At 30.8% G+C, this 26795-nt stretch overlaps 9 protein-coding genes across 9 annotated transcripts; 5 read left to right on the forward strand and 4 right to left on the reverse strand.

Moving 5' to 3' along the window:
* Nucleotides 1–2181: 2181 nt before the first annotated feature.
* Nucleotides 2182–4725, forward strand: GO595_000157 (TKL family protein kinase; the record flags this gene model as incomplete). The annotated part of the gene is made up of 1 exon (XM_067914380.1): nucleotides 2182–4725. One exon carries the CDS (start codon nucleotides 2182–2184, stop codon nucleotides 4723–4725), a length of 2544 nt encoding a protein of 847 aa, XP_067779612.1.
* A 622-nt stretch (nucleotides 4726–5347) lies between these two features.
* Nucleotides 5348–6610, forward strand: GO595_000158 (surfactant B protein; the record flags this gene model as incomplete). Its single annotated transcript, XM_067914391.1, has 1 exon — nucleotides 5348–6610. One exon carries the CDS (start codon nucleotides 5348–5350, stop codon nucleotides 6608–6610), a length of 1263 nt encoding a protein of 420 aa, XP_067779613.1.
* Nucleotides 6611–7710: 1100 nt separating this feature from the next.
* On the reverse strand, nucleotides 7711–9442 carry GO595_000159 (uncharacterized protein; the record flags this gene model as incomplete). The annotated part of the gene is made up of 2 exons (XM_067914402.1): nucleotides 7711–8598; nucleotides 9416–9442. 2 exons carry the CDS (start codon nucleotides 9440–9442, stop codon nucleotides 7711–7713), a joined length of 915 nt encoding a protein of 304 aa, XP_067779614.1.
* A 2262-nt stretch (nucleotides 9443–11704) lies between these two features.
* Nucleotides 11705–13123, reverse strand: GO595_000160 (NMD3-domain-containing protein; the record flags this gene model as incomplete). Its single annotated transcript, XM_067914414.1, has 1 exon — nucleotides 11705–13123. The coding sequence occupies one exon, from the start codon at nucleotides 13121–13123 to the stop codon at nucleotides 11705–11707; it is 1419 nt and encodes a 472-aa protein (XP_067779615.1).
* Nucleotides 13124–13301: 178 nt separating this feature from the next.
* GO595_000161 (uncharacterized protein) lies at nucleotides 13302–14450 on the forward strand (the record flags this gene model as incomplete). The annotated part of the gene is made up of 1 exon (XM_067914425.1): nucleotides 13302–14450. The coding sequence occupies one exon, from the start codon at nucleotides 13302–13304 to the stop codon at nucleotides 14448–14450; it is 1149 nt and encodes a 382-aa protein (XP_067779616.1).
* A 76-nt stretch (nucleotides 14451–14526) lies between these two features.
* GO595_000162 (small GTP-binding protein) lies at nucleotides 14527–15117 on the reverse strand (the record flags this gene model as incomplete). The annotated part of the gene is made up of 1 exon (XM_067914436.1): nucleotides 14527–15117. One exon carries the CDS (start codon nucleotides 15115–15117, stop codon nucleotides 14527–14529), a length of 591 nt encoding a protein of 196 aa, XP_067779617.1.
* A 642-nt stretch (nucleotides 15118–15759) lies between these two features.
* Nucleotides 15760–18576, forward strand: GO595_000163 (glycogen phosphorylase; the record flags this gene model as incomplete). Its single annotated transcript, XM_067914447.1, has 1 exon — nucleotides 15760–18576. One exon carries the CDS (start codon nucleotides 15760–15762, stop codon nucleotides 18574–18576), a length of 2817 nt encoding a protein of 938 aa, XP_067779618.1.
* A 2504-nt stretch (nucleotides 18577–21080) lies between these two features.
* Nucleotides 21081–22016, reverse strand: GO595_000164 (Phosphatidylinositol transfer protein; the record flags this gene model as incomplete). The annotated part of the gene is made up of 1 exon (XM_067914458.1): nucleotides 21081–22016. One exon carries the CDS (start codon nucleotides 22014–22016, stop codon nucleotides 21081–21083), a length of 936 nt encoding a protein of 311 aa, XP_067779619.1.
* A 967-nt stretch (nucleotides 22017–22983) lies between these two features.
* GO595_000165 (cask-interacting protein (caskin)) lies at nucleotides 22984–24549 on the forward strand (the record flags this gene model as incomplete). Its single annotated transcript, XM_067914469.1, has 1 exon — nucleotides 22984–24549. The coding sequence occupies one exon, from the start codon at nucleotides 22984–22986 to the stop codon at nucleotides 24547–24549; it is 1566 nt and encodes a 521-aa protein (XP_067779620.1).
* Nucleotides 24550–26795: the final 2246 nt, after the last annotated feature.

The following is a 26795-nucleotide window of genomic DNA, read 5'->3' on the forward strand; positions in this document are numbered from 1 at the left end:
ATTCTTTAATACCGTTTCAATTAACATAAATTCAGATGTTTTGTTATTTTTGACCGAAAGAGTAATTGTAATTAATGCATTAATTAATCTTTGTGAAAATTTATCAAGAATTTGCATCGCACGCTTACCGTTTTTGTTTAAATACACACTTTCAATTGTTTTACAGTAATCTTTATCTTTCGGACAAATATTTTTGACTTTTTGAACGAATAATTCAAAATACTCATCGATTAAATCTTGATGGTAATAATTAACGGTTTGGTTTATGTATTCTGTCAAATTATCAATAACATTTTGATTACACCGAGGATATTTTTCTAATTTCTTTCTTTCTTGAATTAAAAATTTCTGAAAATTTTCTGCTTTCTTCATGTCATTTAAAACAAGTTGATATTCTTCTTGAGCTTGTTTTTTTATATTGTTTTTTAATCATATCGACCGTTATAAATTCATTTTCAGGTTTTAAATACTTTTCGGGAATGTGATGCATGTTGTACTCTATTTCATCAAGAATCTTTTCATAATCTTCTTTTGTATGTTCTTTCTTAAGAAAATAAGTTCTTTTTACTTCTTCTTTATGCTCAGCAACATATTTATTAATTTTATTTTCGATGTATTTTTGAATTTGTTCTTCGGTTTTATAAGTAACAATGCTCGTTTTTCCATCTTTTACACACGTAAAATTAACAATCGCCATTTAGCTCTTTATATACAAATTAAAAAATCAAAAAACTACTTTAAAATTAAGCTTAATTTCATTTTGGCATTTACGGCTGCAAACTCACGATTTTCAAGTGATTTCACAAGATTTGAGAAACTCACTCAGCTCTTCCGAATTTCCTTTAGCTAATAACTTTTTTAGTAGTAGTATTAGTAGTAGTAGTATTTTTATATAATTCTTTCGTCAACTTTTGCGTTAAATCATTCAATAAATGCTCATTTCCTCCGATTCGTAAAGGGTTAAAAAAAGGGTTAGAAAAAGGGTTAAAAAAACATCTTTGAAAATTAAAAGGTACTTTTTGAGTTCAAAACCTCAGTTAATAACAACTTTAAGCTCCAAACACTAAAATCTACATAGGATTAACAACAATCCATCCGTTATAGTCAGCAACTCCCGTAAACTTGCAATATTCACGTCAAATCACTAAAATGGAGAAACTCACTCAGCTCTTCCGAATTTCCTTTAGCTAATAACTTTTTTAGTAGTAGTATTAGTAGTAGTAGTATTTTTATGCCTCACACATTTTAAATATAAATGTCATCATGAATTTAAATATATTTTATTACTTTCAATCAAAACCAACCGATTTATGATAATTCAATCGATTTTAGCCGTTCATCCTTTAGTTTATGTAGCGCGAGTGGGAGCGAGTGCGTAGCACGAAGCTCACATAGCGCTGTGTGTGTGTGTGTAATTTATTTCTTCATCTGAGATTTGATTCGGTTTCCTTCCACGCTTCATTGCTCCTACCATTTTTTGTGCTATCGCCTGAACTCTGCGTCTTCCAACATTGTGTCTTTTGGCGATATCACGCTGACTTAGACCTTCGATAATGTCAGCTTTGATCAGCTCATCAACATTAACCATTGAGTTTATCATATATTTTAAATGACCGATAGAGTATGTAAAATATTGATTTATTATTTATTTATTATTCTGTATTATATATGTATTTGTATACTTTACGTAAAAGTGCAAATAAAAGTGACATCAGATGACGTTAATAGCAATAACGGCTTTTGGAAAAATATTTTGACACACTCAACTTTTTGAGATGATAAACTATTGAAAAAGTGGTGTAAATAAAAATGAGACCGTTTCGTAGTACGACAAACATCGGGGTGGTTTTCCACAATCAAAAATTTTTTCAGTTATTAACCGATATTTATAGTTCAAAAAGTAACATTTGTTGGGGTCGTACGTTTAATAAAAGTGTGAGGATTTTATTCATGTCAGATTTTCAAAAAATTGCTTCTAACATATATGATATAGATTAACATGGAAATATCAAAAACTCCGTATAGTAGCAGTCAAATATAGAAACAGTTTTTTATGTGATCATTTTTTTGTCTCTACTCATCAGGACTTCGTCTTTTTTTTCATTTCACTTTTGACGCTTTTTGAAAGAAACTCAACAGCTTCTTCTATTTAAAATAACCGACAAATCCTTAATCGTCGAGATGACATCTATCAGTCTTCCAAAATCACTCAGCGAATTTGCTAACAAATATACATCAATGGTAGTTGATATAGGAAATATGGAGTTTATTCAATCTCTTGGTAAGGACCCTAATTCAAGGCTCTTAAATATATTCATTGATCCAAAGATTGGAAAGAAAATGCTTGCTCGTTCTTGGCCAGGAAGGAAACTGTCTCAAAGAGATGTCAAAGGTTTTCTTACAGAACTTGCAACATGTCGAGCATGTAATTCTCGTTTTATTCAACCACTTGCTGGCTTTACTATCAAAGCGCCATATTCGATTGTTACTGAATGTTTCTCAAACGGCACACTTCAAAAGTATATTTTTGATTCCAAGACTTCATTAAATCCAACACATATTGCCATTATTTCCATATCAATTGCTCAAGCCATGTGTCATCTCCATGACAAAGGAATTATTTATCGAAATCTCAAGTCTTCCAGTATTCTTATGGACAAAAATGAATTACCCATATTATCATCATTTGAATATTGTTATTTTGGTGACAAATCTGAACCTGGCATGGTAGGTTCTGTTAATTATATTGCACCAGAAGTTCTTACAGGCGATGGTTACACCAAAGCCTCAGATATGTATTCGTTTGGTTTACTTTTATATGAAATGTTTGAAGGCACACTTGTTTTCCAAGAAATGAACATTGAACAAATTCAAAACAATGTTGGTAAAAATGGAAAACGACCAATGTTTACATCTAAAACCCCAATGAGCATTCAACAATTTATAGGCAAATGTTGGAATCAAGCACCAGATCAGCGTCCAACATTCCACCAAATTTTCCATGATTTAACTTCAGGTGCTGTTACATTTCCAAATGTATCGCAAGACGTCATTACCAAATTTGCTGAACAAATAGAGCGAATCCAACAAGAAAAAGCTGTACGACCATATAAAACGCCTAAATGGAATGTTGATCAAAATTTGATTAAGATGCAGTTACAAACATCTGATTTATATTTGGTCGATGTCACCATGGCAGAAGAAAATAACATTACAGAACCAATGTATCTTAAGCAAAAAGCAGATTTATCATTTAGTTTTGTTGTAAACGAGCAACCTAAAATTGCATCAAACAGCATCGACTTCAACAAAATCAAAGAAGTCTCAAATCCCAACTTTTTGGCTAATTTACTCCAAGCTTATGTGTCGGTTATTTCGATTCAATATGACAAATTGACTCAATGCATTTTGTCTATTTTACAAACCCCCAATATCGAATACAAAAAGTTGTGCACTTTTCTACTTTACACAAATCATCTACTTAAACGTATTCCCGAGATATCGTCCAACTTTCTTTCCGCCGGTTTATACGATAAGCTGCCACTTTTCTCACCGTTAACCATACGTTTATCAACCGACATCATCTCACATTTATTTACAAAGAAACCCAATCTCGTTAATAACACAATATTACCAATCTTAGAATTTTTAATTTCATATGATCCAGATGGGTTATTATCATTATTAAGTCAATATTTCCAACAACTTAATTCCATACCAAATCCAAATGTTATCATTGATTTCTTTATCAGCATTAGTGATGTCTATATTGAACGATTATCATCATCGATTTATATATATACTGTTTATCTTATCTTATCTAATGAGAAGTATAACACTAATGAAAAGCTTTTATCGATAGTTGTTAAATATTCGCAATCAAAGAACATTGAGACATCACTTATATCATATAAAATCATGAACTATACCATATATAAATATAAACTTAAATATAATCTTAACATTGATGGAATCATACATCAATTATCCACAGAGAAATCATTATATGAACCAATATTAGCATTAATATTAATTGATGAAAACATTCCACCATTTCCACAACTTCGAGATTATTTATATGAATTTTCACATACGAGTTCATTAGCTTCATCAGCATTAATTCATTATGCGCATATCACAACAGAACATTTAAAGTTAATATCAGAAAATCCGCTTTTTTTATCACAAGATTTACCATCAGTCTATGACTCGATTAAATTATTATTTGCTACATATCAATATCCTGAACTACGAGTTAACATCTGTAAGTCGCCATATTTCATTCCATTCATTACACGATTAGCGACAGCGAACGAGCCATTCTTTTTGGGTACAATATCAATCATATTAACACATACGGCATTAACACCAGAGTTTGTTATGGCATTATCACAAAGCGGCGCGACTAAATATATTTATTCGTATTTGTCTAATTCTCATGACGTGCAAGTCTTAAGAACAGGTATAGAACTGACATACGCATTAGGTACAGCAGGACATTGCGTAGAATATCCAGCAATAATAGCGCCAATGATAGAGATGCTGAAGTTGAGCCCGGAAAATACTCCTTTGGTAATTAATACTTTTGCAATCATAAGTGGTTACCCGGATACAGCTTCTGTTATGAAACAAATGAACTTGGAACAGTATTTCTCGTCTTTGCAACAATATCCTGTGTACTATCAGGCGGCAGCTAAAATAGTGGAAAATCTGAGAAAGGTGTAAAGCGCAAAAGGTAAAAGTAAAAACAAAAATTAATTTTTTTACTTTTGTGTAATGGAGCAATCAAAATACAGAAGAAATTTTAGTGCGTAATCAAATTACATTTAATTCACATATATAATTATATTGGAATATAAATCTTTCGAAATCATTAAATAAATTTTTAATTTATTAACATTGTTAAATTTAATTGGTCATATTTTACTGGATTAATCTTAGGGTGACATTCTTATGTTAACATATAATTAACATATGATAATAATAACTTTATTATTAGAATATTAGGGAATATGTTATAAAAAATAAAATAAAAAAAACAATCGATATTTTTTGGGGCATGTATTCCAATATTTTCCGTTCAAGAAAAGATATAAAGTTATATTTCAACATAAATAGTCTTTCGTGAATTAAAAAACTAAAAATTTGGGATCCCAAAAATCGGGGTGATAAGCAGAAGGATGTTACAGTCAAATAAAGCTTAAATTTCAAAAATTTTTATTTATTACCTTTACAATTTCCTGACAGTTTGCCAAAAATTCAATGTGTTATTTCAAACCTTGTATTAATGAGTCAAATGACATGCATTGAACGAATTGATTGACAGCTTGACTTCATTATCATTATAATGTTTGCTCTTCTCTTGATCAATACATTATCTTACATCGACGCCATCGAAATTCCAGAAGGTCTTTCTAACGCTGATGCATGCTCAATCTGCAAGACAGTTGTTGGTGGAATTGCCGGATTCATCGGTGCTTCACCAGTTCAATCAGTCATCAAACAATTAGCTCTTGGTCTTTGCGGCAAATTCTCTGGCTCAGGCAACACACTTTGCAAGAACATTGTTAACAAACTCCCAACAATCTTATCCTACCTCTCCAAGGGTCTCTCAAAGGCTAACGTTTGCAGCAGAATCAATGTTTGCAAGTCCAATGACGAAGAAGAAGAAGACGAAATCGAATACATCGAAATTCCAGAAGGTCTTGAAAACGGAATTGCCTGCTCCATCTGCAAGCACCTTGTTAATGCAGTTGCCAAGGTTCTTTCCAGCTCATCCGTCCAATCCAAGGCTACAGAAGCCGCACAAAAGCTTTGCCAAAAATTACCAAAGATCGGTCGTAACTTCTGCGACAAACTTGTCTCCAAGTATCTCGGCAAGATCATGACATGGCTTGGCCAAAAGGTTGGTGCTTCCACAATCTGCAACAAACTCAAGTCATGCAGCGGCAACGATGTTGACAGCGATGATGCATATCTCGAACTTTACCTCGAAATGGATGATGATGACTATGTTACTGAAATCGAACTTCCATTAGGTCTCTCCAACGCCGACAACTGCGCCATCTGCAAGAAGGCTGTTGGCTTCGTCTCAGCTGCCATGGGTAACAGCATTGTTCAAGCCGTCGTTAAGGCTGCTGCTACAGCTGCATGCGGTTTAATCAGCGGTGGTGTGGGCGCTGCTCTCTGCAAGACAATCGTCAAGGTTTCCGTCGGCCCAATCATGAGCTGGCTCAGCCAGAAGCTTTCACAATCCAAGATCTGCTCCAGGCTCGGCTACTGCAAGGGTAACGACATCGAAGAACTCGACTTCGAAGTTGAAGAAGAAGACGATGACGAAATCATCTTCATCCCAATCCCAGAAGGTCTCGACAACGGTGTTGCATGCGATGTTTGCAAGACAGTCGTTGGCGGCATCGTCACAATCTTAAAGGACACATCCATCACATCACAAGTTGCCGCCCAAGCCGCTAAGCTCTGCAACAAGGTCCCAGCCGCTGCACAAGGCATCTGTTCAACAATCGTCAACAACTACCTTCCAAAGGTTATCAGCTGGCTCGCAAGCGGTCTCTCCAAGCTTAACGTTTGCGGCAAGTTAAACCTTTGCTAAGTGAATAAAAGGGTTCTCTTTTTCTGAAATCAATTTTCTTATATCAATGGTATTTATGTGAAATAAGTAAATTCGAAACAGGTCATATTAATTGTGTAAATGGTAAATTACATCATACTAATGGTATTCCAACATTTATATGTAATCTTTTAAGTCTTGCTGAAATGTACTATCATCTTCAAGAGGAAATAAAATAATTGTTAAATTCCTTATTGAACAAAAAGGAATCGAGGCAAATGAAAAAGAAATTTATTATTCTTGTTTAATATTTGTATACATTTATTAACAAATACATATACACAATCGAGTACATTCACTAAATCAAATACATTTACAGACACATTTCAAAGTGATTTAACTTTATCTTTTTATTATGTATTAACTATTTCATTATCATTTACGCAATCATTTGCATTTTTTATATGTGATTTCGTAATTCTTTTGTAATCAATGGATGCTACAAAATGCGCATGCAAAAAAGATATAAAAAGATCGGATTCTGATAATACTTTTATTTCACCATCTCTGCTCTCATTATTTATTATTATGGTTTACAGATCATTTACCGAAAGGAACCTCACGGGCATACGTTACAAACTGTTTTAATAATTGTGTATAATCCTCGAACCAAGGTTAATAATGTTACCAAATCAATGTTTTAAATTCATTTGATGGTTGTCCAGAGCATAATTAAAGCAACACCTGGACTAAGTTGAATAATATGTTTTGTTAATAACCGTGATTCATACTTCGCTAATCTAATTAAAGCAGCAGAGGATTGAACTATGAAATATATGGGGAAAAGAATATGCAACTTTGTGGTACTCATCAAGCTAATATTCATGATTATTAAAATGCTGAAGACTGATGAATTTACACATCTTGCTCTATACACTTCACATCATTAAAGCGCACGTTACAAAAAGATGTGAAATTTCCTTCTTCTGAATCTGATAATGGCATAAGAATAATGAAAACAGATCATTTGCCACTTCATAAATCGAAAACGAATCATAAATAATTCCATTTATTTACAATGACAACGTCAGTGGAATTTTGCATGTTAAAAACAAGAGGACTTTTGTGTGAATAATTTGTGTTTAGTTTTGGAAAATTATTTGAAGGTTTGGCGGCACTGTCTTCTTATCGAACACTATGACGTCTTTCTTCTGGAACTCTGGCTGCTCACCCATCCAATGCAGTGCCGAGTTCAAGCATTCCTGGATTGGCCCCTCGTGCACCTCTACGTTTGACACGTACAAATATATGTTGTTATCACTTGTATCGATAACAGAAGCGCCTTCGTCTGGTAATATGTCCAAAGTTGGCTTCTTAACGTGTACTTCTTCTATACCTTTACCCACTTCGAAGTTAAATATATGTAACTTTGTTGCGAAGAATTGTAATTCGAAGAAGAATTGATCACCGGCCTTTTCTGCGTCTTGCATCATTGTGATATTACCACCAATTGCATGTATCATATCTTTAAACTCCTCTGATTCTAATGATCTATCGACTCTATATACAGTTGGGTTATTCGCTTTCTCGACAATCAAATTAAGTAATTTCTCACCTAACGGTACTAAGTTATTAGGTGCTTTAGGTCCGATGAATAAATATATAGTATTATCTCTATTATGTGTACGGTCATATATGAAGACACCTCCAGTAGACAAATTGGAAGATTTAGGTGGTACGTAATATGCTATTGGCCGATTCTTACCACGTACATCGATTAATCGATCAGTATATACAAAGTTAACTGCTCGTAAATTAGATGTAACTGCTAAAGCACGTGTGATCTTACGTACATTTAAGTTCCATTCATGTTTCTCTTTAACTTCTTTGGAAGCATTCTCTTCAATTTCACTCTCCTTATATTCATTAAAGACAAAGCCGCGTGCTGCTAAGATTTTGTATTCTTCTTCTTCCTTACGTTTACGTTCTTCTTCTTCACGTCGAAGACGTTCGGCTTCATTACGTAATCGCTCTTCTTCTTATTCCTCCATTTTTGGTACTTTTCATAAATTATTCAAATTTTTTTTGCTAAACGATAATGTTTTTTGCTGGGCAAATTTAATATTTTCCTTCATTAAAATGATATCTATATTTCGATCAGAGTTATTATAATTATATACTGGTCAAACTTCGCAAAATAAAAAATTCTGTAATCGAAAACTTTTTTCGTTTCGCATTATGTGATGATTTTCAGATGACGAATGATGAAAACCATGTAAATTTGTAAGATAATTCTTCCTAAAACAAAGACATGGTTAATCATATAAAAATAAAATAGTTTTGAAAAATATTTGACTTATTCACTATCAAAAAGCCCGACCTCTATATAGAAAAATTCAGAAGTAGGTCATTTTTTGAAATTTGAATAAATAATTTTTTCGAATTTTCAAAAGATTTTTCCGGTTACATAGTGAAATGATAAATTTTTGAGCGGTTTTTTGATTATATTTATGAAGCATATTTAAAAAAAAAAAATCGAGCAGAAAAAAATTGATTTTTAGCGACCTTTGATGATTTGACAGTGTTTACTTATATATTTTAAATTACATTTGAGTAAAAAGTTTAGAATTTTTATCTATGGTAAAATGATCAAATGACTTGGTTCATATCAAATATATTTATGTCGTTGTAATAATTTACCACCTTTTCAATATTAAGAGGATCCTCTCAACCATGTCGTTAAACCATGAATGTTGTCAACAACGATCATATTGATTCTAATAAAAATTTAATTCCATCCAAAATACTCGAAAATGCTATACTCATATCCAATATTCACCTTTGCACATACACTGGCGCTAACCCAATTTGCATATGAATCCCAAAAATCAAAGTTAAAAAATAATACGTATACTTCAAGATTCAAATCAAATGATTTTAATCTTTACGTTTTACATGAAACAAAAAATTCTTCTTACTTCCCCAAGATATTCATTACCATTTTTATTATTACTTATTCAATATTTTTTCGATGTGTTTATCATTTTCTCACCATATTTTATATTTAACAACAAATAAAAAAAATTCATTATCTTTTAATTCAGGACATTTGTTTATTGATATTTCAGAACAATTGAATATTCAATTTTCCTATAAATTAAAAATTTTTATAAAAGGTTTGTCTATTTTTTTAAAATCATTTCAAAGCTATTTGAATATTTTAATTATTTTTATATTTTTTATTGTTGTTTATATAATAAAATTAATTTATCAATATATTGATAAACATAATAAAGAAAAATTTAAACAAAAATTTGTTCTTATATTATTGATTTTGTTTTTTACACAAACAATTGAAACGTATGATTCTACAATTAAAACTCTGACTATAACTAATTCAAATGAATATGAAGAAAGAGATACATATATGAATGAAGCAGAATATGTTATCATTGAAAGTGGCATTGAAGAAATCACATCAAGATCTTTTCTTTCATGGAGCTCATTAGAATCAGTTGAAATTGGTAATTTAGTATAATTGTTGGATATTATTCATTTAGTTCATGTTCTAGTTTAGCAACAGTTATCATTGGAGAAAATGTAATCACAATTGAAAGTTATTCATTTCAATCATGTTCATCATTAACAAATGTTGAAATTCCAAAATCAGTTACATCAATTGGATCAAATCCTTTTGAAAAATGTTCAAGCCTTCAGTTTATCAGAGTATCAGAAGAAAATGAATATTATTCGATTGATAACAATGGAATTCTATATAACAAAGATCATTCAACAATTATATGCTATCCAATTGGAATTTCTAATAAAACATTTACAATACCATATTCTGTGATGACAATTGGAGATTATGCGTTTTCTTCAAGTAATAAATTAGAAACAGTTGTTCTTGGAGAAAATATGTTATTAATTGGAAATTTTGCATTTTCTCAATCATCATTAATAAATATTTCAATTCCAAATTCAGTTACATCAATTGCAAAATATGCATTTTATTATTGTTCTCAATTTGCTACAGTTATCATTGGAGAATATATAAAAACAATTTATGCTTTAGCATTTTATGGTTGTACTAATTTAAAATGTATTTATTTTACAGGTTACGAATCACCAAATGACATAAATTCTAATGCATTTGGTAATGTATTAGCGCAATATGTTATGACATCAGATTTATATCAAGATACAAAATTTGGTTCGCTTTCAGTATCAAAAGGTACATGAGTTGAAGGATTTTCTCAATATGTCTGGCCAGACACATACATTCACTAAATCAAATGCATTTACTAATTCTAATACATATACAAAATCAAATACATTTTCTAAATCAAATACACTTACTAAATCAAATACATTTACTCAATCAAATACATTAACTAAATCAAATTCATTTTCATTTACTAAATCGAATACATTTACAAAATCAAATACATTTTCTAATTCAAATACATTTACAGAATCATTACAATTTGGTGTAACATATATTCAAACATTAATTTTAACACAAACAATTACACAAACAGTGATTTCCAAAAGTATTTTCACAAATACTATTACTCTTTCGATGTTTAAATCATCTTATTCTTATACTGAAACGAAATTTATATATTATGATTATATCATTCTTGTATATTCATCATATATTACATATTATTCTGGTTTTTATACAATTCTCAATAATAATAAAGAAGAAGAAAATAAAGAAACAGAAGAAATTCTTATTATTGTTATTGTAATTGTTTGTTTTATAATTCTTTTAATTATTTCACTTCTTATTATCTTTTTAATCCGTCATCGTCAACAAAAGAGAAATAGTATTTTAAGTTCTCAAGAAGATGAAAATGCAAATGCAAACAATCACAATATCACCACAGAAAATGTTATTAATTTTTCTTCTATTGAAGAAGATCCATTTGCTAAAGATTTTGAAGAGAACAATTTAATATGAAAATTTAATGTTTATAATAAAAATTTCTCGTAAGTTAAACATAAATAAACTTTAAAAATCGCTTCTATTAAATCACAAAATCAATTGATTTTCTATAATAAGCAAATTGTATTACACAAATAATATAATTTTATAACACTAACAAAACATTTATTATTTTAATATATAATTTAAGTTTCTACATTAAAAGGAACATTTCTTGCGTTAAAATCTTCTTCTGTGATTATATTTAATTCGCCCACAATATCATTAACATCTTCATCATTTTTATCTTTTTGGTTTCCATTTTCAAGCATTGTTATTCCATTTCTTAATTCTATATCATATTCTAATGTATTCATAAATTCTTCAAATTCATTATCATCATCTTCTCTATGTGGGACTAATTCCTTAAGTTTCCAATACCTCTTTTTCTTCTTATGACTTAATGAAGTTTTAGCCACAATTACCACGCCGGAGTATTCAATTTTCTTTAATTCTTTCATTGTATCGTCAGTGAAAATCATCTCTCGCAAATCATAACAAAGACAAACGTCTCCAACCGCCAATAACCGCCCCAAATGTGAGCGAACTAAAATTCTTTCTGAATATGTATCTTCATCCGTAATTTCAAACTCCGCGATGTCAGGCGTTTCAGTATCTTCTTTACCAAGAATTACAAAACGTTTCAATGATGTGTAATTCATTAATGGATTAAAAGGTTTTGTCCAATATGTCTTTGAATCAACTTTAATGATGTTTCCTTGGAAAGGATCAATAAGTGTGATCTTCTTGCCATACTTGTGACATAAAGTAAGCCTCGTTTTACCTGATTTGCGATTGATTAAATTTTTAGGAAGTAATACTAAGTCTTGGCGTGAAATGGTGGGAAATCGAACAGAATACGTGAATCTTACATCGAATGTGTTGCTTTGAAGATCTTGGCCTGCAAGTTTTTTGGATGATTTAACATCAATTGGAAGAAATGATTTAAGGAAATTGACAAACCTTTCGGCTGATGGTTTGTCATTAAACTGGAAATCAAGGCCTTCAGGCTTTCTTTCAATGGCTGTTGCACTGTTTTGAGCATGATGTGAAATAATTTGTTGTTCAACCCAAAATATTGTTCGTTTTTGCGGGACGTGTTGACGTAACTGTACTATTGCTTTCCAATGTTCTCTTGGTGTTGAAAGTTCGCAACAATTTGGACATTGAACATTTGTTACAATAAATGTTAATATTATAGATTGTCTTAAAACAGTCCCCTCAAATGTTTCTTTCTCTAGGGTTACATTTAGTTTGATTCTTTTTGAATGTGGTTCAGTCCATATAAAATTAGCATTAATAATTTTGATGTCTTTTGTCTTTGCTATTTTTTTAAGGCACATTTGCATGAGCTCCAATGACTCAAGATCGTACTTCATCCAAGCTGTAGGTGATGCTTGATAACGCCCACAAGTTTTACAGTAATTTAATGTATATGTTTTTGGAATATCATTTCCAAATTCAACACGTGATGCTAAACAATCTGCGCACATGTTGCTTGGATTTGGCGTGATTAATACTCCACAAATGCAACATGGGATTTGGACAGAAGTTGATTTAAACATTTTAATTAGCCAATTTTCCACACCGATCAAAACCGATTTAAACGTCCACTTAACTTTCTTACGATCAAAATTTGAGACAGTTTCAATTGACGGTAAAAAAATGAAATAAATCATTCAGTCAGTTAAACCCCGCAAATAAATAAAAATGGAATGTTTTTCAGTAGATGAAAATATAGTAATGATGCACTTCCAAAAAATCATGCATTCTATTCGCAAGGACAGTAATAGAGAATACCATCTTCTTTTACCACCTCCTTTTATTCCAAATTTATCAACAAATCCCTTGGATTACTTATTTTTCATACAAACATTTGAACCAAACATACTTGTACAATATAAAGATAATAAAAAGACAATTACAATGAAACCTGATAACTTGCTTATTTCAAGAGATGGATATGAAACACCTTTTCGTGTTAAAATTTTAAACACAACACATTGCACAAGTGCAAATGGTCTATCATTTGCAATCGATGAACTTGAAAACAATCTCGGCAATCCAGTTTCATTTCCATTTTGTCAAAGGATCACTCAAATATATAAAGATCCAGATGAATCCAAGAAATTCCTTAACACAGAGCTTCCAAAGAATCCCAAGTTAGCCAAACTTCTTGAAGGTATTAATAATGCCATATTTATTGAAAATGTAGCTGAGACTAACTACCAAGATTTTGTCCAAAGAATGCTTGTTTCCATTGGACAATTATCACAAGTTGTCTTTGAGATTCCAATCACCAAGAAATTACCCACATGTGTCAAGACAATGTTAAATTATATGATATTTAATGCAATAACATCGAAATGTCACTACAAAATTCTTCTTGCATACAACAAAGCTATGAGTAATGAGAACCACGCTGCACAAAGGAACATGAGGTACTATGCAATAAACCAAAAAACAGACCAATTAGAAGTTGCTGTAAATTTGCTAAAAAATGTTCTTCATTTACCATCACCAAGTGATTGTATACAAGCTTTAGTGAGGTTCTATAACGCTGTAGTTGATTCTTTGGCTGATAAAGAAGTTGGTGCTGATGATATATTGCCTGCGATTTGTTGTGCAATGGCCCAAGATATTTCATTTGGCTCACATTGTGTTTCCTTCTTGAATTATTTGGCTGACATATGGCCGAAATCTGGTCTATATGATGAGATAACATATGTTTTGATTACATGTTCAAGCGCTGCAACGCATTTGGCATATTACAAACCGCCGGAGCACCCCGCGCCTGCACCACCCCAACCGTCAGCAACCGCTCCACCGAAGAAGGATGATGCAACAAGTAAAACAATAGAAATGCTTGAAGACTTATTAAATTCTATTTAAATAAAATGAAAAGTCTCTTTGATTTGTCCTTATAGATTTATTTATTATACATATATTAAATTAATTAATATACACTTTAACAACAGCCTTGTTGTGGTTCTGGTTCTTGTGTTGCCCCTTCTTCAATTTCTTCGATTAAACCTGGGATTTCGGGTTCAAATGGAATACCTTGAATATCTGCCGCTTGTTTAAACATTTCTTTGATCCCATTTCCATCTTTTGCCGAACATTCAGAATAAAATGATGCTCCAATAGTATTTGCATAATTTTGTGCAACTGAGCTTGAGATTTTTCTTACATCTTGAAGATCATTTTTACTTCCAACTAATACATATTTAATATCTTTTGGAGCATTTTCCTCAAGGAGTTTGTAAAAACTTTCTATAGCAGAAAATGAGTCTTCATTTGTTAAATCGAAAACAATAAAAGCTAATCCAGTATCATTAAAAAACATCGGAATTAAACTTCTGTAACGCTCTTGTCCTGCAGTATCCCAAATTTTCATTGAAACAACTTCTCCGTTTTTATTTTGAACTTGATAAAAAGCATTCGATGAACCTACTGTAGCTTGGCTATTATTATCGAAAACATCTTCTGTAAGCCTTTTTATTATAGATGTCTTACCAACACCAGCATTGCCAACTAAGATAACTTTTACAGTTGGCATATGGTTATCTGTTTATTCAATTAAATTATTTGAAAAAAGGAAATTTTGAGCTTTTCAAATTTGAAGTGGCAAAAAAAATTTAACCAACAACGATGGAGCTGTTTTATCGGCGAAATGCATTCGCAAAAGGAAACAGATAATCGTAGAGTTTTCTATGTTTAATGTTTCAAAGACATCGAATAAATTCAGTGAAGAAACAAATAAGACCTTTTCGTTTTTTCTCTTTTACAATTCAATGTTGATCTGTATTTAAAAAAAATCAAATTAGAATGAAGATTTATGTTTCCAAAAGGGTTCTGTTCTTTGCCCTATAATAAAATAATTGGAAAAAAATAATTTGGAGATACAAATTTATTTTTATCTTAACTGTAAACACAATACATTGATTACCTGGACATTAAAAAACAAGTTATTGTCAAAAAACTTGTTTAAAATTCTTTATAGAAAAAATTACTTTCAAGTTTTATTCAGATGGTTTTGGAGAAACAAAGACAAAAGTGAAATGTTTATTGTGACTTTTTGTGGTCATTACGAAAGTTCTCCTTGATTTTGTAAACTATTTAATAAACATTGCGAAAATCTAATTCTCTCAAAAATTCAAAGCAAAGAACCGTTTTGGCTGAAAGTGTGGCCACTCGCTGAATGAACAAAAAGGCAACACGTACAATTCGTCCATACATTACTGAGAATGGAGTTTCTAACGACGAAGTTCAAAATGTAACTCTTGACGTTCTTTCAAAAAATGTGAAAAATACAAAAGGTGATGAACATGATCATGCAAAGCATTCTTTATTATGGAAACTTATGGAAGAATATATTCCTGCTGAAAAGAGTTCTGTCCAAACATCTTTTGTTAATCACATTGAATATACAATTGCACGTTCTCGATTCAATTTCGACCGTTTCTCTGCCTATTTAGCTGCTTCATACTCTGTTAGAGATAGACTTATTGAACTTTTCAACGATACAATGGAATATTTCATTGTTTCCAAAGCCAAAATTGTTTACTATGTATCAATTGAATTTTTAATGGGACGTTTCCTTCGTAATGCATTACTCAATCTTGAAATGGAAGATCTTTACCGTGATTCTCTTCAAGAATTAGATGTTAACATTGATCAATTATATTCTGAAGAATATGATCCAGGTTTAGGTAATGGAGGACTTGGTCGTCTTGCTGCATGTTTCATGGACTCATTAGCCACACTTAATCTTCCTGCTTGGGGCTATGGTCTTATGTATTCATTTGGTATGTTCCGTCAAACGATTGGTGATGATGGCAGTCAAATCGAAATCCCAGACTATTGGCTTAACTATGGTGATCCGTGGCGAGTCCAAAAACCTACTGTCACACATCTTGTTGGATTTTATGGTAAAGTTGAAAACGGTACATGGAAGCCCGGATTATCCATCATTGCCGTTGCCAACGATTTCCTCATTCCAGGTTACAAGACTGATAACACGTTAGCATTAAGATTATGGTCATCAAAACCAACCTCAGAACTTGATGAAGAGAAGTTCCGTGGCGGTGACTATTATGATGCAGTTTCCCAAAAGCAATGGTGTGAGAATCTTACATCAGTATTATATCCAAATGATAATACTGCCGAAGGTAAAGAAATGCGTCTCATGCAAGAATACCTTATGTCCTCAGCTACATTACAAGATATAGTTCGAAGGCTTAAGACCCAACAAAATTCCAAGATCCAAGATTTGCCCAAACTTGCAGCCATTCAACTTAACGATACACATCCAGCTGTCATGGTTGCAGAGTTATTGCGTATTTTGATTGATGAAGAAGGTTTAAGTTTCAATGAAGCATATGAAATCACTACACAAGTATTCTCATACACATGCCACACATTAATGCCAGAAGCATTAGAGAAGTGGAGCATTCCATTATTTGAGAAAGTATTACCACGTCATATGCAAATCATTTATCAACTTAATCAAGTCTTTTTAGACTCTGTTCGTTCGAACTATAATTCACCTGATGAAATCTTATCTGCGTTATCCATCATTGAAGAAAGTAATCCTAAACAAGTACGAATGGCCAATTTAGCAGTGATTGGATCACATACTGTTAATGGTGTTGCACAAATCCATTCGGACTTAATGAAGAAATATGTGTTTAAAGAATTTGCACAATTATATCCAAACAAATTCCAAAACAAAACTAATGGCGTAACAATCCGTCGTTGGTTACATCATTGTAATCCAGGATTAACATCATTAATTAACGAAGCATTAGGAAGTGATACATGGGCACAACGCGCAGAAGATTTAACGGGAATTCTTTCACATATTAATGACAATGATTTCTTCATGAAATGGTTCTCTGTTAAACAAGCAAACAAACAAGCGTTAGCTTCATATATCAATGAACAACTTGGCATCCAATTAAATCCATCAACACAATTATTTGATATCCAAGTTAAGCGAATTCATGAATATAAGCGTCAAACATTAAATATCTTAAATGTAATTCATCGTTACTTAACAATCCTTGAAGCAACAGATGAAGAAAAGGCAAATATGACACCACGCGCAATAATCTTTGGAGGTAAAGCAGCGCCAGGTTATTATGTTGCTAAGAAGTTAATTAAACTTATAAATAATGTATCGAAAGTCGTTAATAATGATGAAAATGTTGGCGACTTATTAAAAGTAATCTTTATACCAAATTATAATGTATCTATCGCAGAAATGATTATCCCTGCAGCAGATATAAATGAACAAATATCTACAGCAGGTACAGAAGCATCAGGTACATCTAACATGAAATTTGCATTTAATTCAAGTTTAATCATTGGTACATATGATGGCGCTAACATAGAAATAGGTAATGCTATAGGTAATGAAAATGTATTTTTCTTTGGAGCTAAGGCAGATGAAGTTGATAAATTACGTGAAACTTCATTTAAGCGTACTATTAATCCTAAGCTTCGACGTGTGTTTAATACAATACGTAATGGATTATTTGGTAATGCCGAAGATTATGAATGCATTTTATATCCAATTGAACATGGTGATCATTATTTAGTGAATTATGACTTCGAATCATATATCCAATGCCAAAAGAGAATCGACGAAGCTTATAAAGATCAAAAGAAATGGATGACAATGTGCATTAAATCTACTGCTAACATGGGAAGGTTTAGTTCGGATAGAACTATAACAGAATACGCAGAACAAATTTGGCATATCGAGCCGCATTGTTTGCCTCCGATTATTGTTCCGAACCCGCCAGCTGCTCAACAATTCGGACAACAGGGATCAGTGGGATCATTAAGAAGACATCATCCAATGTCATTCGATGACAACGGAGCACATGTCGGAAGCATAACAAAGGGATCATTCGGATCTTTAAGAAGTAGAAATCAACCAGTGCATATCGTCGCACAACCTCAAATTGTCCCATCAGATTCAAGTGATGATGGAGAGAAAATAGAACTTTAATAAAGGAACTAAATCCTTAACTTTTCTTATTAGAGTGAGTGGGAGCACAGCATTTAAATTTCGATGTTTAATTTTAATTTAAATTATTCACTCAAAAATAAGAAAGAATTGTGTCACAGATAAAAAATGATTTTTTAGATATATTTCACTTTACTTAGATGAAAGGTGATGTATCTATGCGATATATCTTAATTTAGAAAATATTTTTTTTGACAATTTGATCTTCAATCATTTTGCGAATTTTCGTAACATGTGGATGATTGTAATGTAGTCAAAATGTTAAGCAATTGAATAGTTAATATTTTGTAAAATAGTCAAAATAATGTCATTGTGGATAGCTCGATGATAGCATGTTTTCACCTAATCGATTTAATAAATGTAACTATAAACATTGATATATTTGTAATACTTAAGAATCGATAACAAAAAATTTAACTACTCTCAGATTCAAAATGAATGAATAATTTTTTATTAAGATATTTTCATTTTATAAATCACTTTTTGAATGAAAATAAAATAGCAGTTTTGCCGGATCACACAAAAAGTGAATTCGGGAAGTTACAATTGTCAATTTATCGAAATATTTATAAACATAACAAAGAAAAATTTAAACAAAAATTTTTTCTTATTTTATTTCTTCTATTTTTTACACGAACAATTGAAACATATAATTCAACAACTAAAACTCTTATTATAACTAATTCAAGTGAATACGAAGAAAGAAATATATATGTAAATGAAGCCGAGCATGTTATCATTGAGAGTGGTGTTGAAGAAATAACATCAAATGCTTTTGGCTACTGGAATTCATTAAAATCAGTTGAAATTGGTGATTCTGTTAAAACAACTGGAGATTATGCATTTTATTACTGTTCTGATTTAGAAACAGTTATCATTGGCGAAAATGTAATCACAATTGGAAGTAATACATTTTATTCTTGTTCGTCATTAATAAATATTACAATTCCAAAATCAGTTGCATCAATTGTATCAAATCCTTTTGAAAAATGTTCAACTCTCCAATTTATTAAAGTATCAGAAGGAAATGAATATTATTCGAATGATAACAATGGAATTCTCTATAACAAAAATTATTCAACAATTATATGTTATCCAATTGGAATTTCTAATGAAACATTTACAATTCCAAATTCTGTTATAATAATTGGAGAATCAGCATTTTTCCAATGTTCTAACTTAAAAACAGTTATCATTGGAGAAAATTTAACAACAATTGAAAGTTCTGCATTTTTATATTGTTCATCATTAAAAAATATTACAATTCCAAATTCAGTTACAACATTTGGAGATTCTGCATTTTATTCTTGTTATAATTTAGTAACAGTCATCATCGGAGAAAATGTAACAAAAATTGGAGATTCTACATTTCGATTATGTTCATCATTAAAAAACATTTTAATTCCAAATTCAGTTACAACACTTGGGTATTTTGTGTTTTATTCTTGTTTGAATTTAGAAATAGCCATCAATGGAGAAAATGTAACGAGAATTGGAAGTCAATCATTTTCTTATTGCTCTGAATTAAAAACAGTTATCATTGGAAAAAATGTAAAAATAATTGAGAATAATGTATTTTCTAATTGTGATAATTTAAAATGTATTTATTTCACAGGTTATAAATCACCAACAGAAATAGATTCTGATGCATTTATTGGTATAAAAGCTTATGTTATGACATCGGATTTATATCAAGATACAAAATTTGGTTCACTTAATGTATCAAAAGGTTCATCAGTTGAAGGATGTTCTCAATATGTCTGGCCAACGCATACATTTACGAATACATTTACACAATCAAATTCATTTTCATTTACTAAATCGAATACATTTACAAAATCAAATACATTTTCTAATTCAAATACATTTACAGAATCATTACAATTTGGTGTAACATATATTCAAACATTAATTTTAACACAAACAATTACACAAACAGTCATTTCCAAAAGTATTTTCACAAATACTATTACTCTTTCGATGTTTAAATCATCTTATTCTTATACTGAAACGAATTTATATATTATGATTATATCATTCTTGTATATTCATCATATATTACATATTATTCTGGTTTTTATACAATTCTCAATAATAATAAAGAAGAAGAAAATAAAGAAACAGAAGAAATTCTTATTATTGTTATTGTAATTGTTTGTTTTATAATTCTTTTAATTATTTCACTTCTTATTATCTTTTTAATTCGTCATCGTCAACAAAAGAGAAATAGTATTTTAAGTTCTCAAGAAGATGAAAATGCAAATGCAAACAATCACAATATCACCACAGAAAATGTTATTAATTTTTCTTCTATTGAAGAAGATCCATTTGCTAAAGATTTTGAAGAGAACAATTTAATATGAAAATTTAATGTCTATAATAAAAATTTCTCGTAAGTTAAACATAAATAAACTTTAAAAATCGCTTCTATTAAATCACAAATTCCAACGAGTATTATTATATATCAAAAGTAAATGGTTTCTTTTTTATTTCTTACTCTTTTTCTTTTCTTTCTTCTCTTTCTTTTCCTTCTTCGGCTCTTCATTCTCTTCTTCATTTGGCTGTCCCTCTGGTGGCCCATTTGGAGGTGGAGCTCCTGATGATTCTTCGTCATCCCTCTGGAACCCACCGTCGTCGTACTGTTCCTTCGTAACCTTTTCTTCGAGCGCTATGATTTGATCCATTGTCATATTGTACCAATCTTTCATTGATGCCATAAGTTTTCTATGCGAGTTTGTAAAAAGACCTGGATATGTGCTGTTCATAACAAACTTTTCAACGGCTGTTTGAAGTCCCCACCATTTGAAATGGAATTTGACAACTTTGATACACATGGTCATGGGGCCATCATATCTAGTAACCCATGGTGGAATCTGTTTTTCATCATACTTGTCATTAGAGTTGATGGGAGTATTGATGTTAGCTTCTGGACATACAAATCCATGCATGTCAAATTCTGGCTTATCGGGCTCAACAGGACCATTAATAACATCGAGGTAAACAATCTTCCTTTCTTTAAGCTCTTCTTTGCTTAATCCAATGATGTTATCTGGAATTTCCATTCCATTTGTATAGTTGATGTGTTGGGATTCAATGCTTAAAACAAAGTCTTTGCCCATACCTGGAACTGAATATTGTGTGAAATAATGTGGAAAGGCGTTCCATGACTTTTCATGGAAGTGAAGATATTTATCTGGAACAGCCCAACGAAAAGCAGCAGGGATCTTTGATTTAATGTGATATATCTTGTAGGTGTATCTGCCTTTTTCATGTTCATTTTCGAAAGGTTCATTATTAAGGATTTCAATGCCTTCACCACCACCTTTTTCATCAATAATATATAGATAGTTCATGTACCTATTGCCAATTTCGTACTTTTCAACATTTGTCGGTACAATAACACGGAACTCTATAATCTTCATCTTTGGTGAGATGTTTGAAGCCGTGAAATTACACTCAATATTTGAGAGCATATTCAAAAAGGAAAAACGGTTTTCGTTACGTCTTTTAAGCCGATGGAACCCTGTCAAACATTGAAAAACTTGCAAAGAAATTTTTATACAAACCGTAGGCAATGGTGTGAATTTTCTTTCGAATCACTCGAGGAAGGCACCTTCACACAACCAAGTAATGACCAAAATTTCGGATGTGAGCTATATTTTACGATATAATTCAACATGAATTTGATTTCTTTTTTGTGATTTGATTTTTAAATTGTTGCTTCTTTCCTGTCATTGATTTTGCTAAGTGCCTTGATGTAAGGGATGCGATCATCTTCTCTAGCTCCAAATTTATATATTTTAATCGAACTGATTTTGTTTCTGTTGTAAACTGGTGAAGTGATGCTTAACGTATGAGGAACACCCCGTAAAAGTGCCATACACATGTGAGTTCACTTTTAAAAGTGAATTACTAAACGTTCATTTCATGTCAATGGATAGCAATTGCGGAATCCCAATAATCAACTCAAATATTGTATCACCTATTAAAGTTTCTACTAGTTTTCGAAGCATAATTTCTGATGCAAAATCTATTCCTCCAACATTTAAAATAATCACAAAAAATAATCAATTCTTTTGTCACTTATTATTAGCATCTACATGTAGCCCGGTCATTTTAAAGGCAGCAGAAGAGTCTGAAAAACCACTTAATGAATTTGTTTTTAATGGAGATGATTCACATTTTGAACAAATCATAAACTTTTTCAATGGAGAAGATGTGAAAATAACAGACGAGAACAGGGAACACATCCAAAATATTTCCAAAGATTTAGGAATAACTCTACCTAAAAATCAAATTTTATCAATTCGTTCAAAGACATTTGACTTTATTAGAGCAACTAAACTTATCAAGCCTGATTTTGTCATCAAATCCAACAAAAGCGAAGTAATGGTTCATATGTTAATTGCCCATACATATTGCAAAAACATTACTGATTTTTCAAAACCATTTACCACTGATGACGGCATAGACTTTGGCCTCATAGCTAACTATTTGTGTGGAAAAGATCTTTCATTTGATCATAAAAACATTGATGAAATAGAAAAAAGTGCCAAAACATTAGGAATTGAACATCTTTTAAACATAATCCCAACTATAAGGCTCCGTTTTCAGCGAATCCTTCATGCCTTTAAGTTCGCCAATCTCCAAGAGTATATTAATACCATCAATGAAACCAATTCGCAAACTATTATTCAAACCATCAAGTCGTCCAAATTTTTCCAAAAAGAAAAATATCATCATGATTTATGTTTGTTCATCTTAATTTCATGTGAAATTCGTCCGAAGAGTAACGAACAACACTTATCACTCATTGAAGACTTATGTAAATTGTCTGACCACTTCCATTCTGAGCTTAAGAAGACAGTTGTATCCGAAATTACTCAGAGAGGAGGTAACTTTTATGTATACCGCCAACTTTTCTTACGTAATTTGCTTGAACTTGATTTAATCAAAAAGATATATAACACTGATATTAAAAACTTTTTCTACATGAATGCGACTGCACACAATATGATTAAGATATGGTTTGGCCCGGAACTTAAACTTAAATTTGATGATCGAAATGATGATGAAACAGCCAAAGAGATTTATAACAAAGACATTAATTCCTATATAAAACTTATTAACAATGGATATAATCCAAATGTTTATGCTACGGCAATTCGTAATGATGACATTGACGAATTACAATCATTATGTTCAGCAACTGATTTCGATTTTAACATGACCATTAAGCCATCGCCATTTGAACGTACCACGTTTCTTAATTTTGAAGAAATTACATTACTTCAAATTGCGACATTTTATGGATCGATTAAATGTTTTCGCTTTCTAATACTTAATGGCTGTTCTACAGACAATTGTCCGATGTTTTCAGGGTGTAATAGTAATAATAATAACAGTGAAATAATACGATTACTTTATCAAGAAAATAATAACTTTGAAGCAGCATTAATATCATCAACATTATATCATAACAATGAAATATATGAATGGTTTGCAAGTATAACAGGAAACATAAATATTTATAAAAATATTCAATATACCAAATATTTACGATATAATTATAGATATCGTCTACCAGATTCATCAAATTTACTCGAGGCTACAGTTCAAAGTTGTAATTTAACACGTTTTTTACAGATATATCAATATGGAATTGATATTAAAACAGCTATGCACATTGTGTCTATAATGGCGAAAAATGGTTTAATACATTTTCTGGAATTATTTGCGACTATCAAAGGTAACGACTTATGTTACAAAGCTGGAAGAAATCGTTATTCGAACGAAAATCCTTTGGAAACTGCGGTCAAAGGTAATTGGGAAGACTGCGTTCTGTTTTTGTTGAGCACAAAAGCTTATGATAATCAATATATAAAATCATTGGAGGCTGAGGCAACTAACGAAATGAAAGCTGTCATTGAGCAGTACTTAAAGAACAATGAATAAACATTGACTTGAAATATTAATAAAATTCAAATGTTTCAGATTCAGCTGCGGCAAATCGAGTAATGCAATTGCAATCGTGGAATGGTGAAATTAAATGTAATCTGTGAATGTGAAATTAAATGTAATCTGTGAATGTGAAATTAAATGTAATCTGTGAATGTGAAATTAAATGTAATCTGTGAATGTGAAATTAAATGTAATCTGTGAATGTGAAATTAAATGTAATCTGTGAATGTGAAATTAAATGTAATCTGTGAATGTGATATTAAATGTAATCTGTGAATGTGAAATTAAATGTAATCTGTGAATGTGAAATTAAATGTAATCTGTGAATGGTGAAATTAAATGTAATCTGTGAATGTGAAATTAAATGTAATCTGTGAATGTGAAATTAAATGTAATCTGCGAATGTGAAATTAAATGTAATCTGTGAATGTGAAATTAAATGTAATCTGTGAATGTGAAATTAAATGTAATCTGTGAATGTGATATTAAATGTAATCTGTGAATGTGAAATTAAATGTAATCTGTGAATGTGGTGCAAATTGTGACATATTCCAATAGGAAAATGATAAATTCACTCGGAAATTTTTTGTGCTTCTCTTGAAATTTCATTTTCGTTATATGTCTGTTATTATTATTATTTAAAAAAAAAAATTGTAAGTCAGATAATTTTTCGAGAGCTGATTTCCTAATACATCCATAAAAACACTCAACACACGCACAAAATCAATTGGCTAGTAAGTTAAGATAAATGTTAATGAATATCACATGTTGTTGTATAACATTTGGATTTAACTCAGCTAGGTTCCAAACAAACCACATCAGTTTACATTCCAAAATTAATTTATCGAAATATTTGTATGAATTACAAAGAAAAATTTAAACAAAAATTTATTCTTATATTATTTATTTTATTTTTTATGCAAACGATCGAAGCATATGACCCTACATAATTAATTTCATTTTTAATTTAAGACACTTACAAATTTGTGTGAAAATGATATAATAAAGAAGGTTCTTTACTTTAACCAATTAAAAGTTTATGTGCTAATTCTGAGATATATTTCAAGTAATTACCTATATAAGTAGTACACATACATAATACTATAACGATAACAATTTTTAAAAAGTTTTTCATAAACAAAAAACACAATACTAAATATTAAGGTTGGAAGTAAACAACGAGAACAAGTATATTTTAATATTTATTTATCTTAGTTACATTAGCACGATGAATTTATCTTCTTTGAAGTCATCTGCAAATGGATCTTCTTCAATACCTGAGATAGATATTCCTGTTGTAAATGTGTTTGTGGTATGGTTATTATCATTTTGTTGTTCTGAAATTTCATTTTCTGCAATTTCTTCTTTTTTATTTTTAATTAGAATCAATAATATAATTAGTATTGAAATTATAATAATAACAACAACAATAACGCAGACAATTATTATGATAATTGTTGTCTTATTATCATTTGTTTGAAAATCATTGTTGTATATAAACGTAAAGAAGTTCGAATAATAATTATAATATGTCGAATAAATGATGACTGTGTAATCATAATAAATAAATTCTGTTTCAATGTAAATGTTCGATGAATTAATTTTAATTAGAGAAAGTGATTTTGTTTGTATTTCATAATAAGTAAATGATTGCGTAAATGATAATGTGACTGTTAATAGATATGAAAAAGATTTCGTTAAATCATTTTGAAATGATTCAGTAAATGTATTTGACTGAGAATATGTGTTACTATGACTTGATGAATTTAATGCTGGAAATGTAATGGACTTTGAATATGTATAGCTATGACTGAATGTATTTGACTGAAAATATGCATTACTAAATGTATGTGATGCTGAAAATGAATGTGTTGGAATTGGATTGCAGCTTCCTTCTGCGTTTTCTTTGGCAACATCTAAATGTCCAAATTTACTTCCTTTATATGTTGAATATGTGATAACACTTGTTGAAACATTATAAAATGCATTTTCGCCAATTTTTGGTTCTGAATCTCCATAATAATAAATGCATTGAAGTTGATAACAATTACCAAATGCTGAACTTCCAATATCTCTGATTCCATATCCAAGTATTAATAATGTTAAATTAGAACATGATGAAAATGCTGAATTTCCAATTGTTGTAACTGAATTTGGAATTGTAATGTTGTTGATTGATGAACACAATGAAAATGCACTACCGCCAATTGTTGTAACATTTCCTCCAAAAATTATCGTTT

This window comes from Histomonas meleagridis, assembly GCF_020186115.1.
Source record: "Histomonas meleagridis strain 2922-C6/04-10x chromosome Unknown contig_1, whole genome shotgun sequence".
In the NCBI taxonomy this organism is placed as follows: Eukaryota; Parabasalia; order Tritrichomonadida; family Dientamoebidae; genus Histomonas; species Histomonas meleagridis.